The following is a 21,570-nucleotide window of genomic DNA, read 5'->3' on the forward strand; positions in this document are numbered from 1 at the left end:
CATTCTAAATGAACAACAAGACGATCTGTAGAACTTCTACTTTATTTTAGAAAGATTTAGTCTTCAGTCTTTGGAGAGTGAGCTAAGTGGTTTCGGTGCTCATCTGTTATGAACAGGAAAGTCTTGGGAACCTAAAAGTTCTGCCTTGATTCCAGCAAGAAGGTATGACTTTCTTGCCAGTATGAACTTGGGTTGGTGTATGAACTGTGCATTAACTTCAAGATCCTCTGCTGCAGAGTTTCACCAGACTGAGGATGTCATTCCAGTCATTGCTTTTGTTCAGCATATATATGAGAGATTGCTAGAGGTCAAAGAGCACTATAAGCTAAGATGCCACTAATATGCTGATGAGCCCCTCCACTATGCCTCTTTCTCACTTAGTATAATTAGTATAGTATCCCATTTCTTGCATGAAAGATATGAGAGAAAAGCACGCTCAACCCAAGCAAAACAGAGACCAATCTGGTTAACAGACAGACAAACATTTTGCAGAACTGGTAGAATGTGTAATTACCCCAATCAAATGAGAGCATCAACATCCCATTAGTCAAGGGAGTGAACAAACTTGGAGTCCTCTGGATTATACCTGGACTTGGCCTTCAAGTTAGCAGTAATGGCCAAGAAACTATTGCAAGTTTGGGTGGCCAGATATCACCCCTTTACTGGTTTTAGGGGGTCCTTATCCAACAGATATCTCTAAACTCTCAACCTTGCAACAGCAGCAACATTCAATGGAGAGAGACTGCCAGAGAGCACTTAAGAAGCATCTCTCCACACCAGGGCAGAACCTTCTTGGTGGAGGGTCCATGATTGTGGAGCCAGCTTCTGCCGGAAATTAGGATGCAGCTGAATCTTACCAACTTCAAAATGTGTTGCATGAGGCATGTTTTCATGCTTGGATATACGTAAAGGATAGGCAGGATATCTGACTTCACTAGGTATATGACCTTTATGAAAGGAGGCTATGAACGAGAAAGGGGAAAACCTTCTGCCTGATTGTTGCCTTGCACCATGTGTAGTCATTTACACCAGTTCAAAGTGAACATAAAGTGAGTGAAAAAAAGCTACTAAATCAGAACACCACTTCACACTGATGTTAACGATGGCACAAAGCGCAGAGTAACAGAGAATTAGAACCTTTGTTCCCACTTAGTACACCCATTGTCCAAGAATAAATTTATGAAAGAGCTTAGGAACATGTGTAATAGTAATACATTAGGCTAGACCCCAAAATGTCAATATTCTTCCTTACAAAGTGGTAAACAGGGCAAGAACTCTGCCACTTTGGCTCTGCAGAAGGGGATTTGAAATCCTCTTATTTCACTTTGATATCAAACACATCCTAAATGCTTGAAATACACTATTAATGTTAAAAGAGCTAAAATGGCTAAGATGACAATTACTTTTCCTTAAGCATGACTTCACAATAGAATAGTATTGACAGCACAATAGTATTTCTAAAATTAAGAATTCTGAACTTCAGGAGTCTGTTATCAAAAGTTTTTCTGAGGGGAAAAAAGATTAACTCATAACAACCTTGATTACATTTTTCAAGTTTCAGTGTGCATGCAATTTAACCTTGAGAGCAGTACATTAGCATTATAATAATGGATGTACCAATTCCACATGGATGAGACTCAGATTGCAAAACTATTTATTTTCCCCCTTCATCTTAAGATAATTTTAGCACCAAGAGGGTCTTATCTATTACAGCAAAGACACGTAGCAATTAATGTAAAACTGTACAAGAACAATAGTCTCAAGTTATGTCTACACTGCAATAAAACACTCTTAGCTGGCCCCGGTCAGCTGACTCAAACTCAAGAGGGTTGGGCTGTGGGGCTATAAAACTGCAGTATAAACATTTGGGCACTAGGTGGAGCTCGGCTCTGGGATTCCGCAAGGCGGGAGGGTCCCACAGTCGGGGCTCCAGTCCGAGCCCAAACCGCTACACAGCAATTTTATAGCCCTCGAGTCCAACTCAGCTGACACGGGCCAGCCGTGGATGTTTTATTGCACTGTAGACATACCCTCAAAGAGCAACACAGAAGAAAGTGACAGTAGTTGACATAATCAATAGAAGATAAAGTTTGACTTTCTCTACCCCCTAATAAGGGTCATGTGGGGTTTGTAGTTTTTTTATTTGTTTTTTGGAATAAACTATGAGACAGTGGAAAATCTGTTTAAAATAGAGGGAATAATTAATCACTGAAATTAAAAGAGAAGTCTGCAATAGGGAAATAAAAGGCCATAAGTAGGAAAAATAAATCATTTTCACTATTAGTATCACCATTGCGCCTTGGAGCCCTAGTCCATGTAGTCATGGAGCCCTAGCCCATTATGCAAGGTGCTGCTCAAAGAGCAAAAAGACAGCCCCTGACCCAAAATTAAATTTTAAATAGTTTACAAATAATGCAGAAGTCACATAACAACCATGCTATAACATCTGATTTATCCATTAGTCACAAAGACAGTGGAAAATATAAGACAGGGACTGTAAGGATGAAATAGAGATCTGGATTTTCCTCCCTTCTAGATTTCACTCCCCAAATGAAATTTGCTATTAAACAAATACTACAAAACAGGCTTAGGCCATGTCTACACTCAAAAGTTAGGTCCACCCAGCTACGTCACTCAGGGGTGTGAAAAATCCACACCCCTGAGCAAGACAGTTAAGCTGACCTAACCCTCGGTGTAGATAGGGCTAGGTCAACAAAAGAATTCTCCTGTTGACCTAGCTGTTGCCACTTGGGGAGGTGGATTACCAGTCCTACACAAATAAGAAAACTCCACCAATTGCTGTAATTAGTGTCTACATACTACAGCATTACAGCTGCAGTATTGCACCTGTGCCACTGTAGAATTTCAAGTGTAGACAAGCCCTTAGCTTAACTGAAGCTAAACTGAATTAAGGCCATTTTAATTCCGAATGAGTGTTCACGCAGGGGTTTAATGCAGTTTAACTAATTCACTTTTTACAAATTAAACTTTCCTGAATGTCACTGTGTAGATAAGCTCTAAGTAGCTTGCCTGCAAATTGATTAGCAATACATACAATGGTGAAACTGATATCCTACAGTCCGGTTAAAATAGGATATTAAAACTATCTGTTATGCACCGAATAAATAGATCATTAAAAATATAAAGATACACATAAGTAAAAAACAGGCTCCTACCGTTCATTGTGTTCCTGATAGACTAGCCTGGATTTCTCCAGTAAATACTTTTCAACATAAGCTCTGGAAGAAAAAAATTAGTCATTCATCCAATGTTCAGATTAAATGGAGAGCTTTGTTGCAATTTTTTTTACTATACAGAAAAGAGACATTTTTATTTCCTTCTTGTTTCATTTAGTTATATAAATTTCTTCCTAGTCAGAAAAAGCCCAACATTATGTTTGACTTTTGAGAGTTTTAGTTTGATACAAAGCCAGGACTAACATCTATACGAAATCTCTGATGAGTTAGCTTATGGGCAGGGAGTGTAGCGGGAAACCTTGACAGAAACTAAAGAATCTAAGATACCTATTAAACCTACATTCAGCAAAATAAAATTAACTGACTAACCCTCTACATCCCAAACTGAGATCAGAGCCCATTTAGGTCCTGATCCTGCAATGAAATCCATGTGGATGCAGTGATCTGCCCATGGAGATTTCATTACAAGTTCAGGTCTACATTTTAAAGCCCTCCTATATTATGGTCACTCTCCAGTCATTCACATCTAAGTATATATTCAAGTACTTTGCTGATTAGGAGTCTTCTGTTGATGTTAAATATCTTTCTACTAAACCTCTGAAGTTTACAAGCTCTTCATGTTTTGGCAATTAAACATATGCGGTTCTTTAACCAAATACTGGACAGTGATTTTCAGAACTGTGTGCAAGTTGTTTGTGCATCAAATGTACATGTGTAAATGCAATTAGAAACATCAGAAATTGTAATCTCTGAGGCAGGGCTATATTACTGTGGTTGTACAGTGGCTAACACAATAGGTGCCCATTGTTAAGTGGTTCTTAGGCACCACCATAATAAACATTATTGATAAACAAACAGCAGACAAATTTTGCACAGGTTCTGAAAGCTTGGTTCTAGACATCTATTATATTTTTTTAAAATATACACAGTTAGGGAATTATATAAAAACATGTTTGTGAGGTACATGGAAAAACAATTATTTTATACTAGAACAGACCCAGCTAATTATTTTTTCAAATGCTATTACTGTCCTTGGGGCGGCACCCAAAGAGCATACAACTAAGTGTAGAAACATAATATACCAGAGACAGGGAAGTGCAATTTCTAAGGGAAGCGAGAGGTTATTGTAACGCCAATATTTAAAAAGGGCTCTAGAGGTGATCCCGGCAATTACAGACCGGTAAGTCTAACGTCTGAACCGGGCAAATTAGTCGAAACAATAGTTAAGAATAAAATTGTCTGACACATAGAAAAACAAACTGTTGAGCAATAGTCAACATGGTTTCTGTAAAGGGAAATTGTGTCTTACTAATCTATTAGAATTCTTTGAAGGGGTCAACAAACATGTGGACAAGGGGGATCCAGTGGACATAGTGTACTTAGATTTCCAGAAAGCCTTTGACAAGGTCCCTCACAAAAGGCTCTTATGTAAAGTAAGCTGCCATGGGATAAAAGGGAAGGTCCTTTCATGGATTGAGAACTGGTTAAAAGACAGGGAACAAAGGGTAGGAATAAATGGTAAATTCTCAGAATGGAGAGGGGTAACTATTGGTGTTCCCCAAGGGTCAGTCCTCGGACCGATCCTATTCAACTTATTCATAAATGATCTGGAGAAAGGGGTAAACAGTGAGGTGGCAAAGTTTGCAGATGATACTAAACTGCTAAAGATAGTTAAGTCCAAAGCAGACTGTGAAGAACTTCAAAACGATCTCACAAAACTAAGTGATTGGGCAACAAAATGGCAAATGAAATTAAATGTGGATAAATGTAAAGTAATGCACATTGGAAAAAATAACCCCAACTATACATACAATAGAATGGGGGCTAATTTAGCTACAACAAGTCAGGAAAAAGATCTTGGAGTCATCGTGGATAGTTCTCTGAAAACGTCCACGCAGTGTGCAGAGGCGGTCAAAAAAGCAAACAGGATGTTAGGAATCATTAAAAAGGGGATAGAGAATAAGACTGAGAATATATTATTGCCCTTATATAAATCGATGGTAGACCCTCATCTCGAATACTGTGTACAGATGTGGTCTCCTCATCTCAAAAAAGATATACTGGCACTAGAAAAGGTTCAGAAAAGGGCAACTAAAATGATTAAGGGTTTGGAACGGATCCCATATGAGGAGAGATTAAAGAAGCTAGGACTCTTCAGCTTGGAAAAGAGGAGACTAAGGGGGGGATATGATAGAGGTATATAAAATCATGAGTGATGTGGAGAAAATGGATAAGGAAAAGTTATTTACTTATTCCCATAATACAAGAACTAGGGGTCATCAAATGAAATTAATAGGCAGCAGGTTTAAAACAAATAAAAGGAAGTTCTTCTTCACGCAGCGCACAGTCAACTTGTGGAACTCCTTACCTGAGAAGGTTGTGAAGGCTAAGACTATAACAGAGTTTAAAAGAGAACTAGATAAATTCATGGTGGTTAAGTCCATTAATGGCTATTAGCCAGGACGGGTAAGGAATGGTGTCCCTAGCCTCTGTCTGACAGAGGATGGAGATGGATGGCAGGAGAGAGATCACTTGATCATTGCCTGTTAGGTTCACTCCCTCTGGGGCACCTGGCATTGGCCACTGTCGGTAGACAGGATACTGGGCTAGATGGACCTTTGGTCTGACCCGGTACGGCCTTTCTTATGTTCTTATGTTTCCTCCTACTTTTTCAGTAGCTGGATTATACTAAAAATGGAGGTTACTCACCTATAACTGGAGGTTCTTCAAGATGTATTGTCCCTATCTGTAGTCCACACACAGGATACACAGGCGCACCATACCATGCACCTGAGTCTGGAATTTTTCATAGGCAGTGTCCATTGGCCTGCACCCACATCATAGCTCTCCTCATGCTCTGAACCGAGGGCATAAGCAGTGGTGCGGACTGACATCTTTCCAGTTTCCCATTCTTAACTCAGTTCTAACAATCCCCAGCAGAACGGGCGGAGGGTGGGTAGTGGAATACAGATAGGGACCATACACCTCGAAGAACCTTCAGTTACAGGTAAGTAATCTCGATTTCTAATTTGAGTGATAATCCCAATGTGTATTCTGCACATGGGAGATTAACAAGCAGTAGTCAGAAATGGGGTGGGTACAAGGACAGAGAAGTGATAGCTGAATGTAATACTGCTGTATCCCCTCTCTCTCTCCCTGCCTATCACATTCTCTGCACCTGAAAAGACAAAGAAAGCAGGCATTGGACCTGGGGGTGGGGGGTCCTGACCTGAGAGTTTGGTCAGTAATCTGCTGGTGCATGAGGCAAGAAACTTTGTTTGAAACTATTATAGTTTATTAAATTAGGCATTCGTAAGTGTCTTATGTTTATTTTTCTTGTAACCATTTCTGACTTTTATGCCTCATTACTTGTACTCACTTAAAATCTCTCCTTGTAATTAATAAACTCGTTTTATCTAATCCAGTGTGTTCAAATTGAACTGTCTGGTAAATCCATTTGGGGTAACAAGTTGTGTGCATATTGTTCCCTTAAAGGAATAATAGACTCAATATATTTGTACGATCTAGGAGAGGGCTGGGCAGTACAGGACATATGTTTCTGGGAGCAAATCTGGGACCGGGAGAAGCCTGTTGGGGTTACTCTGTGGTAATTTGTAAGGCTGGTAAGAGTCAACGTGTGCCTAGCTGGCTGCAGGACACACAGATATAGCTGGGAGTGACTTACATCTGGTTGGAGGCTGTTTGTGAGCAGCAAGACATTGTAAAGCGCACCACAAGTTACAAGGCAAGGGTGACACAGCTACTCAGTCTGGATTGTAACCTGATATGTCACACCCCTATAAAATGTATAAACCTCATGGGGCTCAGATGGATTTTTTTCGTGATTGACGTAGACACCTAGGAAAAGCAGAAAGCTGAGCAGAACACTGTTGCCTGCTGGACTTCCTCAGAGGAACTGCCTGTCAAAAGACAGTAGTCAAGGTAGGGGAAGACTGAAATCCTCTTCACATCGAAGCTGCCACTGCTGAAGAAATCTTTGTAAAGACCCTGGGTGCTATAGCTAGACCAAAGGGAAGGACTCTGAATTGGTAATACTCTTCATTGAAAAGAAACCTGAGGAACCTCCCGTGGACTGAGTGGATGTCTATTTGAAAATAGGCATCTCATGTTGAGAGCCATGACCCATGTGTCCTCCTCTAACAAAGGAATTATTGATGTTAAGGATATACAGAATTTTAGTTTTTGAATGAACCTGTTCAGCTGTCTCAGATTGAGAATTGGCCTGCATCCCCTATTCTTCTGGGGATCAAGTAGTAAAGGGAATCCCTTCCCTTGTTGCTGTGGTGGAACCCTTTCTGTAGCTCCCCAGAGGAGAAGGGAGTTCACCTCTTGTCTTAGAATCTCCTCATGAGAATGGTCCCTGAAACAGAACCAGGAAAGGAGTTTGTGGGTATGAGGTACCAGAAACCCAATCAGATAGCCATGAATAATCTTTAATACCCATTTGTCTATAGTTAGCTCCCTCCAATTTTTGGCAAACCCGGTAAGGCAACCTCTGAATATCAAAGGAGGGGAATGAATTAGCATCAATAAAGGAATGCAGGTCTTGACAGTCCTGTCAAAAGAAACTCTTTACTTGGGGGTTAGAGTATGATGTGGCGGTGGATGTTACAGAGGCTGGGTTACTGGGTCTATAAACTGTCTTTAGCATGGTGGCTCTTGAGGACATTGGTGGTTAAATGGCTGAGGAGGTGGTCTTGCCCTACACCCTTGCCTCTAGTATTTTCTCTTGGGGCAGGGGTATAAATGCTCAGTGAGTGAAGCGTTGTTCTCAAGTCTTTGAGGGATTGAAGAGACTCATCCATGTTCTTATAGAATAGGTTGATAGTTTCAAAACAGATCTTGGATGGTACTCTGTGCCCTCTCTAGGAAACCTGAGGGTTACAATCACAAGTCTCTCCCCATAATAATGGAAATAATCACCCCCCTAGACACAGTATCTGCCATGTGCACCGCAGCTTGGAGGGAAGTTTTGGTCACTAATCTGCCCTCATCCTAGTCTAAGGCCCGGAAGCAGGCCCTATCCCCCTCAGGGAGCTTGTCCTTACATTCCAAAATCATATTAGGAAAATCTTATTTGGCCAAGAAGGCCGGATAATTTGAAATCCTGAACTGAAGGGAGGTGGAAGAGAAGACTTTTCTCCCTAAAAGGACACAAGCAACTCAACCTTTATCAGAGGGAGTAGCCTTTAGGTACTGTTGCTTGGACCATGCTGTGGCCCCCTTCACCACCAAGAGTTTGGCAGTGGATGAGAGAACCCTCCCCTCCTCCCTCCAGTGGGACCAAGCAACACTTCTCAGCCCTCTTAGGGGTGGGAGCACAAAAAGCAGGTGTGCGCCAAACTCTTTTTGCTGGGTTCATGTTGGCCTCATTAATGGGGAGGGCCACTCCACTGGGACCGGAAGGTTGCAAAATGTCTAGTAAACTGTGCTGAGGCTCCTGGACTTCCTCAAGCTGAATCTGTACCTCTGAACCCACCAGTGCACAAGCTCTTGATAGTGTTTAAAGTCATCTGATGGAGACTGAGAAGATGGAATAACCGCCTCACCCAGTGAAGACAATGAGGTTGGCTCCTAGAACTGTCAGAACCAGTTCACCTTCCACTTCTGAATATTCTGATGGGGCTGATTGTGGGTGTCAGGGCAATGGCAAATAGAACTCCTGAACTGATTCCAGGTGTCTTGTGTAGGGTTCCCATGGCCCCCAATGTTGTCAGTAGAAAGGATCAAATGGCAGAGGAGGACGACCACATGGCATAGGGCACTACTTGTCTCTTGGGCAATCATATATGGTGGGAGGTCAGAACCCTCATCTTTTGGGGTATCTGACTCATGCCACCTCCATCCAATGCCACAGAGAATCCTGAGAGGCCTCAGACTCATCCAAAGAGAAAGCCAAATACCTTATCTCTGGCCGAACCGACAGTACTGATGGTTGCACCTCAAGGCTGGCAGGTGGGACAGGAAAAGGACACTGCCTTATCAGAAGTGAGGTTTTTACCCACGAAAGCTTATGCCCAAATAAATCTGTTAGGCTTTAAGGTGCCACCAGACTCCTTGTTGTTTTTGTAGATACAGACTAACACGGCTATCCCCGGATACTTGACTGCCTTATCCGAATAGTCTCTTTCTCTGGTATAGCTATGTACTGGAATAGAGATGGCCCTGATAGGAGTGGAGAATAAGAGCAAGATGTCCTCTGGGGAGAGGTAACTCTCTTATGACCCTGGGATACCAGGAGAGTCCATTGGCAGAGCTGTTGGAACCAGAGCTTCCCTGGTCATTGTGGCGATCAGCTTGCCCAATGGGTGTCACTATCAGTACTGCATCAGCTCTGGAAGTCGGTGGGAGCACTAAGAGCTGTTTATCCCAAACCTTCACCATCAGAGCCATTGTCAGAACAGTCAGAAACATATCCTTGCATGCCTCCTTCCCCTGTTCAGAAAATTTACTTGGGCCTAAGTCCTTAGCACCCATGTACACTAGCTCTCCCAACTTTAACAGGGGACATTTTAGATGAAGATGGCTTGTCCTTATGTCTATGGAAATGCCCTTTGCTCTCATGTGAAGACTTCTCCTGAGGCTTAACATCTTGGCTTCTGTTCCCGAGCTCGAGTTCAGAGAGGCGCTGCCTGCTTGGTGAGACCTATGTACAGGGGGCGGTCCCTGGCCCACGTCTGACTGGGGCTTCATCACCTTCTCCATGAGGTGTTTTCTGAGTCAAAGGGTACGTCTTCACTTACCGGAGGGTCCGGCGGCAGGCAATCGATGTTCTGGGGTCGATTTATCGCGTCTGGTTAAGACGCGATAAATCGATCCCGGAAGTGCTCGCCGTCGACGCCGGTACTCCAGCTCGGCGAGAGGAGTACGCGGCATCGACGGGGGAGCCTTCCTGCCGCATCTGGACCCGTGGTAAGTTCGGACTAAGGTACTTCGAATTCAGCTACATTATTAACGTAGCTGAATTTGCGTACCTTAGTCCGAATGGGGGCTTAGTGGGGACCAGGCCTCAGTTCCTGACACTCATGAGTTCTGGGGGGAAAAGAGTGGCAGATGCTGCACTTGATAGAAATATGAGCTTCATCTCATGAGCAGTAAAGGCAACATTGATGTTTGTCACTCACCGAAAAGAAGCAAGTGCAGGAAACACTACTTTTGAACCCCAGACCCTGGGCATAGTTCCAAGCTTCTTGGTGGGGTGGGGAGAGTCTCTGCGTGGGAAAGAAATGAGGGGGAAAACACTAGCTACACTATCTGCCTGTGTGGACTGTACTACAAAAACTATTAAAATTAACTGCATATAATATCTTACAGCAATGACACAGTAAAAAAGAAGCTGAGGACACCAAAGATTCCAACTCAGACCATTCAATGGTAAGAAGGAACTGAAGAGGAGTCAGCCCACACCACCTTTTATGCTCTCAGTTTGGAGCATGAGGAGACCTACAGCACATGTGTGAGCCAACGGATACTGCTTGCAAAATATTCTGGACTGAGTTGCATGGTGCGCATGTGTATCTCACATGAGGAATATACATAAGGACTATCACTCAAGAAGAAATCGCTATTCTCAAAGCTGTACTATTAATCAACAGATGCCAGTAGGGCATAGCAGAGAGGTATCATGAAAAGGTGCTACATAAATTGATGGTGTAGTTAAGGAAGTGGCCATGTTTCTTTTAGCTTTAGTCAAAATAAAAGGGGAAATTTATCCTTTTCCTGACACTGCAACCCTCTAATTTTAATAGAGAAGGATGCTTGGGTTTAATTTAAGTGGATATTTTAAAATAGAAGAATCTCAACATTAAAAGAATGGACTTATTGCTGAACTGCTTGTTTAAAACAAAAATAAATAATAAAGAAGGTGAGCAAGTTGGGAGTGACGTGAAAAATTGCCTAAAAAGGTTGGAAAGCAGCGGCTTGACTTTCAGATGTGTTGACTGCCCACAACTGTCTCTGAAGTAAGTGGGAGCTGTAGGTTCTCAGCCCCTCTGAAAATCAGGCAATAAAGTGTGACATTATTTTGCTAGGAAACAAAAACAAAACAATACAGTGGTATAGTATCTACAGAAAATAAATGATAAAACAAACCAATACATTTTCTTATAAGAATGAAGAGAAGGAATATGGTTACATTTTCATCACAGGGGTTTAATCATGCAATTCTCAGACTAAACACCTGTGAATCATGAGGCTAAACGGAGACACTGTTGAAAATGTACACTTAAGCTTCTTTACCAATAAACATCTGTTCATAACAGGTAAACTCTGCATATATCCCCACATAAGTAGTTGTAAAATAAGAAAGCTGGCCAATATAAAGCAGACAGTGAACCTTCTAGGCCACATATTATATGGATATTTTAAAGTCTGTTTACATTCCTGTTGTGCAGGTAAGAATATCACTACATACAATACAGCCATGTTCAAAACCCTAAAATGCTGCTAATTGCCACTTACCCTCGCACAGTGCCTGTTTCCTGGTAATTCACTTGAATAAACTTGCCAAAGCGACTTGAGTTGTTATTATGTGCTGTCTTTGCATTTCCAAAAGCCTGTCATAATAAAGAGAAGATGTTATCATTGTGTTTCAGAAGATACAAGCTGCATATAGCCTACTTACATGCACATCACAGGCTTGCTTTTGGGACTTGGCTGTCATTGCACAAATAATGATAAAAACCTGGGGAAGGGTGGCTGAATGATTTAATAGATCTAATGCTTCTCACTGAATCTCATGTTTACATCCAACTTAAGGTCTTAAGTAGAAAGGAGCTGTATGACAGTTTCATACAACAAAACCATCATATGCCATTATAAACCTCTGCTGTGAGAAAAATCAATGCTCAGCTAGAGTGAAACGTACTACTTTCCTAATGCAGTAGAGGCCGGTCCCAAAAGTATTGGCTGAGATAATTTAGAAGGTCCACACACAGATGCTTGCACTGATGCTTCCTAAATTACCCTTTGAATAAACAGGAATTCAGTTTCTGGATAGACTTTTACTCTTACACAATTCATTAGCAATAGTCTACACTAATCTATCGCTATCTAGATTTTAAAAGTTAAACTTCGTTATGCTTCTATTTTCCCTCTTAAGTTGCAAAATGCTTGACATTACAAGACTGCACCTACATCTAGTGCATCTCTCCCACCTACTTTCATGAAATACTGATATATTTACTGAAACATTAATTTGGTGATACATACTGATGAGGGTAGTTCTGGTTCAGTAAAGACTCCCCAGCCGATATGATCAGAAAACAAAGCTGTTTCTAACCAGTGCAGCTGTTCCTGAGTTATTAGGCCAGTGGGAACAGTAGAGCTGGCCTCTTGACTCTAGTAACGCAGGATTATCCTGACAAGCGGAGCCTGGAGTTAAACCATGGCTGTTCAAAGCAAGAGGGAGCGGGATGAGTCTCAATAAAATAGAAACAAATAGTTCTCTGACTGTGGGTACTGGCTCAAAATCACACATTGCAACAAAACAATCCTCTGAAGTCTGCAGTTATGTTTTGCATATATGTTGGTTCTAATCAAATCACTGAAGCAAGAAACATGAATGCCCATTATCACATGCAGTATTAAATCCAGTAAGTCCACTATGAGGAATATTTATTAACGTCATAATAACTGGCTGATTTTTTTCCCAAATGTGAACACATGAAAGATGTTAAAATTCAATTTGATCCATGTTAATTTTCCACAGATCACTAAAACAAAGTTCTACAATTACAGAAAACCATCAAAATAGCAAGTTGTGCTAGTATATACATGGGAATCAATTTTATATGTGATCTGGTGAAAACTCTATGTGTTCCATAGATTCATAGACTCCACAGCCACAAGGGAACATTGTGATCATCTAGTCTGACCTCCTGTATAATACAAGCCATAGAATTTCCCCAAAAGAATTCCTAGAATAGAACTTTTAGAAAGACATGGTGTGTGTGAGAGAGAGAGAGAGAGAGGATGGTCGCCTCCCTCCTTTTACACACAAGACCATCTTAAATTGCTCCAAACAGTCCTGCCACACAAAAATGATACCGCTGCAGTATTCTGTACATACTGTCCCTTTAAAATTATCAAATGAAAGTTCCACACACATTTTCGCCTCAAAGAATAAAAACACTATATAAATTTTCTACCTTTTCTACCAAATTCTGAAGCAACCAATCTGAGAATGCACAGAAGGTAACTTTATTTCCATGTCATGAATCAACAAGCTACTGATTTACTTTTTTAGGTCACCTGATAACTAGCTTTGATTTTCAAGGAATGCTCTTTTGGTTCAGAGCTGATCACTTCAATACAATCCTGTGCCAAGGTTTATGATAGAAACTAATAAGAAAAATGTGTGAGATGAATAGCTATAAATGCAGGATTTTAAAACATTGCCTCAAAGGCAAGTTGACTCAGTATTCCCTAATTTTCATAGATTCATAAATTCTAGGGCTGGAAGGGACTTCGAGAGGTCATCGAGTCCAGTCCCCTGCCCTCATTACCTTAAGCACTGTTTAAAAGCTGCACTGTATTAAAAGCTATACTGTATCCAGCCTGCCTCGAGAACTCTCACCTGAAATAAAGAAAATATTGGTTGAAATTGTGAATATATTTTTCACTGGTGTAGATGGAAAAAATCCAAAAGACAAACTGAATTTTAAGAGGCACGCTAAACAAATACCACTACCCAAACAATGAGAGAAGGATGCTTTGAACCTGGACTGTAATAGAGAGGAGTGAGAGAAATGCATGTCTAATTAATGTTATGAGTAGCAGTAAGTTACGTAATAATACACTCCACCTCTTTGCAGCAGTTCATGAATCTACTAATGAATGGCTTTTCTTGTCTTTCTAAGAACATGTAGACCAGTGTTTGCTTGATGTAGTACAAACAGCAACACAAAAAGAGACAGCAACATGGTCTAGAGTGGATAGCTCACTGGACAGGGAATCAGGAAATCGGGTTTCTATTTTTGGCACTGTCAATGACCTTTATGTGACTTTGGACAAGTCATCGCTCTAGTCCTGTCTCCTCTTCCACCCTTTGTCTGTTTTGTCTATTCACACTATAAACTCTTCGGGGCAGGGACTGACTCTCCCTCTGTTTTGGTACAGTGTCTAGCACAGTTGTTCTCAAAGTTTTGTACTGGTGACCCCTTTCACATAGCAAGCCTCTTAGTGTGACTCCCCCTTATAAATTAAAAACACTTTTTAATATATTTAACACCATTATAAATGCTGGAGGCAAAGCGGGGTTTGGGGTGGAGACTGATGGCTTGCAACCCTCTGAGTGGTCCCCAACCCCCAGTTTGAGAACCTCTGGACTACCACAACAAGGTTCAAAATCTAAGTACAAACATGCCAGTCACCACTCCACAGTTAAGCTAAGTTTTGCATTTACACAAATAATAAATTCTATTAAGAATAAGAAACAAAACTGAAATACTATCCCAATTTTTCAACAATGGAATTTACTGCTTGGTTATTTCTTATCTAAATGAAGCTAGAGATAAACCATTTGAAAGAATACTAATCAGAAATGGATATTCCAAGGTTATAGTGCAGAAATTCTCTTTTACTTAAACTATATATATATATACACACTTTGAAGAACATAGGTAAATCCTTCAACTTAAGTTGAAGGATTTACCTATGTTCTTCAATTTGTCTTACCCTAATAGCTCAGACAAAAGCTCGAGCAGTTCAGCAGTGCAGAGCAACAGTACCAATCTAATAAGCAGCATGTGTTTATATTCCATGTCAGCCAGCACATTGCCCCAGGTGTGCTCTGAATAAAACCAATAAACTTGGAACAATAATTCTGTGTTTGGAATATGGCTTGTACTTAAATATTTATTATTAATAATATTCATTTAATTTTATGAACCTTTTCTGGAATAGGTTGAAATTAAAGGCCACAAAACCCATATGCTAAGTGACTGAGACAAACTTTATTTAAAACAAATTGGTATTATTCACTTAAGGGAGTTTGCATCAGCAAGCAACAATATAAAAAACACAGCCATATGGCAAACCAATTGTACTCTATCACCCTTTCATGTTTCTTTAAAAAATTAACCAGATACCAGTACTATTGAGGTTTTATGATCAGTTGGCTTTCTAGTTCTCTGTACTGTACCGTCTTGAAATGATTAGATCATTGTTTCAGAGAGAGAAATGAAGTCTATTTATTACGATTGTTATTTAGGAAGGGTTCTATCCAGTAGTAAGTCAGCCTACTGGCTCAAGGAAACTATAACCATAGGAGATGCTCCCCCAATCTTCCTGTCCCCTTTCCACAAGCCTTGCCATATTCTTGGTGTACTCCAAATCAGAAGCAAGGAAATTATGTAGAGGGTTGCACTGAGCAGCTCTGGAAGTCTTCCAGTATCTTAAGAACAGAAATTTCTATTCTGTTTGGCAGGCGTAGTCAGAGAAAAATTCTCAAAGACCAGCAGGTCTCAGAAGCTGAGAGCCTCATTTCTGAGAATGAGAAAAGGAAAAAATTAACCACCTCACATACCTCCTCTGCAAATGGCCGTTTTTGTAAGCCTATTACAGGTCTGTCGCATCTTACACGCATTTTACATGCGCAATTTCAGCTTTACGCAGTCGCAAAAACAAACAGAGAAAAATAACAATTTTAATACTGTACCTGTAGTGCGGGCGATTCCGCCCACCATTACACTCAATGTAATTTTGACTATACACGATTTTCGCTTTACGCGCTACACTGCGGAATGTAACACCAGCGTAAGATGCGACAGACCTATATTAGACTGAAGATGAGAGATCTCTTCACTTCCCCCCACAACCCACCACCTCTGCAGGTAGAAGCCCACCCACCTCCCCATAGGCAGATGTAGAAGTCACAGTCACTAGGAATGCAGTAAGCTTCCTTAGGTTGTGTGTTCTCATATAGGGAATAGAGGTATTGACTAAGTACAGGGAGTTGCGAGAGCTGGAGTTGTGAGCTGCATGAATTCTCCATCTTCGTAAGCTGTGGGCTTCATGACATTTTTCTTTTGGCTTTACACAGCAGGCCAACCTGTCTTATGAGAGCAATACAGCGGTGCACAGAAAATCCAGGAAATTTTTGGAAAGTGTAGGGGACAATTTCCTGGTGCAAGTGCTGGAGGAACCAAGTAGGGGCAGAGCTCTTCTAGACCTGCTGCTCACAAACCAGGAAGAATTAGTAGGGGAAGCAAAAGTGAATGGGAACCTGGAAGGCAGTGACCATCAGATGGTCGAGTTCAGGATCCTGACACAAGAAAGAAAGGAGAGCAGCAGAATACGGACCCTGGACTTCAGAAAAGCAGACTTTGACCCCCTCAGGAAACTGATGGGCAGGATCCCCTGAGAGAATAACATGAGGGGGAAAGGAGTCCAGGAGAGCTGGCTGTATTTTAAAGAACCCTTATTGAGGTTGCAGGAAAAAACTATCCCAATGTGTAGAAAGAACAGTAAATATGGCAGGCGACCAGCTTGGCTTAACAATGAAATCCTTGCTGATCTTAAACACAAAAAAGAAGCTTACAAGAAGTGGAAGATTGGACAAATGACCAGGGAGGAGTATAAAAATATTGCTCAGGCATGCAGGAGTGAAATCAGGAAGGCCAAATCACACTTGGAGTTGCAGCTAGCAAGAGATGTTAAGAGCAACAAGAAGGGTTTCTTCAGGTATGTTAGCAACAAGAAGAAAGTCAAGGAAAGTGTGGGCCCCTTACTAAATGAGGGAGGCAACCTAGTGACTGAGGATGTGGAAAAAGCTAATGTACTCAATGATTTTTTTGCCTCTGTCTTCACAAACAAGGTCAGCTCCCAGACTGCTGCACTGGGCAGCACAGTATGGGGAGAAGGTGACCAGCCCTCTGTGGAGAAAGAAGTGGTTCGGGACTATTTAGAAAAACTGGATGAGCACAAGTCCATGGGGCCGGATGCGCTGCATCCGAGGGTGCTAAAGGAGTTGGCGGATGTGATTGCAGAGCCATTAACCATTATCTTTGAAAACTCATGACGAATGGGGGAGGTCCCGGATGATTGGAAAAAGGCTAATGTAGTGCCCATCTTTAAAAAAGGGAAGGAAAAGGATCCAGGGAACTACAGGCCAGTCAGCCTCACCTCAGTCCCTGGAAAAATCATGGAGCAGGTCCTCAAGGAATCAATTTTGAAGCACTTAGAGGAGAGGAAAGTGATCAGGAACAGTCAGCATGGATTCACCAAGGGCAAGTCATGCCTGACTAACCTAATTGCCTTCTATGAGGAGATAACTGGCTCTGTGGATGAGGGGAAAGCAGTGGATGTGTTATTCCTTGACTTTAGCAAAGCTTTTGATACAGTCTCCCACAGTATTCTTGCCAGCAAGTTAAAGAAGTATGGGCTGGATGAATGGACTATAAGGTGGATAGAAAGCTGGCTAGACCATCGGGCTCAAAGGGTAGTGATCAACGGCTCCATGCCTAGTTGGCAGCTGGTATCAAGTGGAGTGCCCCAAGGGTCGGTCCTGGGGCCGGTTTTGTTCAATATCTTCATTAATGATCTGGAGGATGGCGTGGACTGCACTCTCAGCAAGTTTGCAGATGACACTAAACTGGGAGGAGTGGTAGATACGCTGGAGGGTAGGGATAGGATACAGAGGGACCTAGACAAATTAGAGGATTGGGCCAAAAGAAACCTGATGAGGTTCAACAAGGACAAGTGCAGAGTTCTGCATTTAGGATGTAAGAATCCCATTTACTGTTACAGACTAGGACCGAATGGCTAGGAAGCAGTTCTGCAGAAAAGAACCTAGGGGTTACAGTGGATGAGAAGCTGGATATAAGTCAACAGTGTGCCCTTGTTGCCAAGAAGGCTAACGGCATTTTGGGCTGTATAAGTAGGGGCATTGCCAGCAGATCGAGGGACATGATCATTCCCCTCTATTCGACATTGGTGAGGCCTCATCTGGAGTACTGTGTCCAGTTTTGGGCCCCATACTACAAGAAAGATGTGGAAAAATTGGAGAGAGTCCAGCGGAGGCCAACAAAAATGATTAGGGGGCTGGAGCACATGACTTATGAGGAGAGGCTGAGGGAACTGGGATTGTTTAGTCTGCAGAAGAGAAGAATGAGGGGGGATTTGATAGCTGCTTTCAACTACCTGAAAGGGGGCTCCAAAGAGGATGGATCTAGACTGTTCTCAGTGGTATTGGATGACAGAACAAGGAGTAATGGTCTCAAGTTGCAGTGGGGGAGGTTTAGGTTGGATATTAGGAAAAACTTTTTCACTAGGAGGGTGGTGAAGCACTGGAATGCGTTACCTAGGGAGGTGGTGGAATCCCTGGCTGGGATGATTTAGTTGGGAATTGGTCCTGCTTTGAGCAGGGGGTTGGACTAGATGATCTCCTGAGGTCCCTTCCAACCCTGATATTCTATGATTCTATGACCTGAGTGTCCATGGAAACTATTATATGTAATACCACAGGTCCCATAATAGGTAATATCAATTTTTCATATTTTCTGTATTACTCCTTTATATATGAGAGATCTTCAGGACATATCATGCTATAATTTCACAAGATTAACTTTAGGGCAGAGGCAGTCTGAAAATACAGTTACCAACTAGTTAAAAAGAACAGTAGAGAGTTAACTTGAGGCAATTTAATATATTTTTTGTTTGTTTCATTTATGAGGTCTCTTTAAAAGAGTGACTAGGTTATAAAAAGTCCTATTAAGGGACCTTATACATGAGCAAGTCTAGATATATTTGAACTGTACACTGTGTTCTTGTAAAGCCAGTAAGATTATATGAAATGTAACAGTACAGCCTTGGAAAACTGAATAAACTATAACTATTTCACTAAAACAAATTCTGTTCTGTCCATAATATTTCCCTCTGCTAAATGATTGGTGCAAGGCTGTGAATGCTTATTGGCAAAACTCCATAAAGAGCATTCCTAAAATTCTAGGCAAGGCCAGAGCTTTTACTGGCCAGGGCTCAACATTTTGAAGAAAAAAAATTAAATACTCCTCTGTATGAGCAATACATCCAGTCTGGACTAGACATTGATTCAAGAATTCAAAAAATTTAGCTCCAGACAAGTAATGGTTCCGCTCCTGTAAGTTCCTACCACATTTTTAAACAGAAAGATATTTTGATTGGGCTGGAATTGACTTTAAACTACATTAAATCTTAAAAGCTGCGTTAGGTCATTTGAAAAGGTTTACAAAAAATTCAATGTTGTCAACCTGAAATGTTCAAAAATCGTGAGTCTGGTCACAAAAAAGCATTAAATTGATATTAAATAGCATGAGATTTTTAAAAATGTATGGGGTTCTTTTTTATTGCCTTTGGGGTTTTGAGTTTTTATGGTTCATGTTTTGAAACTTTTTCCCCACAATCAGGAGTAAAAAATTACTATTTTAAATAAAAGATGAGATTCTCATATAATCACGTGATTCCAGAAGCTGGGGCTTTAAGGAAAAACATATATAATTAGACTTGCACTAAAAATTGCAAGAGTTGGACTTGCAAAAAAATCTACCAAGGTACCTGAACCATTGAAAAAATGGATGATCTTTTGGGAAACACTGATGCAAGAGTCAAAAATCAATACATGCACATTTGAGATTCCTCCCATACTCTATTCCACTGAGCCCATCACTTCTGCTTTCTCTCCTCCATTACTCCCCTGCTAATCCCTACCCTCAAATTCCTCTCAGTCTCTCATTGTCCTTTAACTCCTTCTCACAATATATGTATGACTTGCTCTTCCACATCCTCGAAATACCTTATCCTTCCACCCTGCTTTTCCAACTACAGACCCATCCTATACTCTCCAAACTTATTTTATATGCATAGATTTCCTCCCATTCAACTCTGCCTTTAATTCCTTCCAATCTGGCTTCTGCCCACCTCAACTCTACTGAAACCACTCTTGCTAAATTCTCTAGTGACCTCTTTCTGGCTAAATCTCAAAGCCTCTACTCCACCCTCATTCCCCACTCCCCAACCCTATGTTGTTTTTGACAACATCTATCATCTCCTTGACATATTACCCTTCTTGGGCTTTTGAGATACTGTTCTCTCTTGGTTTTTCTCCTACATCTCTCACAACCCTTCAGCATCTCTTTCAATGGGACCATCATCCCTCTCTAACCTGGGATAACCCAGAATTCTGTCATTAACCCTTTTTTCATGTGGTCAGGACTTCAGTTCTGTATCTCATCTGAAATCTCAAGACCTCCAAGCACTAGAAGAGACCTTTGGAATCTCTCCTTTCCCTAACAGCATTCATTTCTATGAATTACAGGTTGCAAAATATCAGAACTATATTTTGTTAATTCGGAGCCTGAAAACAGTTAAATTTGTGTGGGGAAAGGGGACAAACTGTGGGAATGTACCCAGTCAGAAAGAAAGAAAGAGGAGAAAGAAAGAGGAGAAAGAGAAAGGGAAATAAAACATTAAAGGAATGGTCAGCAAGAAAAGAATAAGAAGTCCAGTAAAGAGAGCCAGAGCCAAAGCCAAAGCCAAAGCCAAGCAGCTGATCAACGATGTTTGTGCCAAGAGATATTGAAAAGACTATGTAGAAACCTTTTGGCTTGAAAACATGTTATTAATGACTTTTATTAAGACAATTTCAGTGGAGAGGGTGAATGCCAGACTCTAGAGGGTGAAGAAGAAAGCTGAAGGAGGCTTTATTACATCATGTCAAGCAATTTCTAAGGCTGAATCTTGTATCATAAGTTCTTTTTTGCACAGTGTGGGTGCACTGACATCAGTGAAAAAGTAAAGTTTTTCAAATAATAGAACAAGTAAGTGCCAGCACTGACTTACCTAGCTATCATTACATCACATGCAACTCAAAAATATAATGCACTGAAACACAAAATATACTGTCAAGTATCAGGGGGTAGCCGTGTTCGTCTGTATCTACAAAAACAACAAGGAGTCTGGTGGCACCTTAAAGGCTAACAAATTTATTTGGGCATAAGCTTTCGTGGGTAAAAACCTCACTTCTTCGGATGCATAGAGTGAAAGTTACAGATGCAGGCATTATATACTGACACATGGAGAGCAGGGAGTTACTTCGCAAGTGGAGAACCAGTGTTGACAGGACCAATTCAATCAGGGTGGATGTAGTCCACTCCCAATAATAGATGAGGAGGTGTCAATTCCAGGAGAGGAAAAGCTGCTTCTGTAATGAGCCAGCCACTCCCAGTCCCTATTCAAGCCCAGATTAATGGTGTTAAATTTGCAAATGAATTTTAGTTCTGCTGTTTCTCTTTGAAGTCTGTTTCTGAAGTTTTTTTGTTCAATGATCGTGACTTTTAAATCTGCAATAGAATGACCAGGGAGATTGAAGTGTTCC

General features: G+C 41.2%; 1 protein-coding gene across 19 annotated transcripts in view; it reads right to left on the bottom strand.

Moving 5' to 3' along the window:
- Positions 1 to 21,570, bottom strand: part of MYO9A (myosin IXA) — a 475,076-nt gene that overhangs the window by 241,892 nt on the left and 211,614 nt on the right. For 18 of the 19 annotated variants that reach the window (XM_065558506.1, XM_065558508.1, XM_024103989.3 and 15 more), the window contains 2 exons: positions 11,679 to 11,773; positions 3,177 to 3,239 (listed from right to left, as the gene is read on the bottom strand). In XM_065558506.1, the coding sequence (XP_065414578.1) occupies positions 3,177 to 3,239; positions 11,679 to 11,773 (158 nt within the window). Of the gene's footprint in view, positions 1 to 3,176; positions 3,240 to 11,678; positions 11,774 to 21,570 lie in introns of those variants that run through there. The other variant, XM_065558515.1, reaches the window with a different exon arrangement.

This window comes from Chrysemys picta, chromosome 10 (assembly GCF_011386835.1).
Source record: "Chrysemys picta bellii isolate R12L10 chromosome 10, ASM1138683v2, whole genome shotgun sequence".
NCBI classification, from domain to species: domain Eukaryota; kingdom Metazoa; phylum Chordata; order Testudines; family Emydidae; genus Chrysemys; species Chrysemys picta.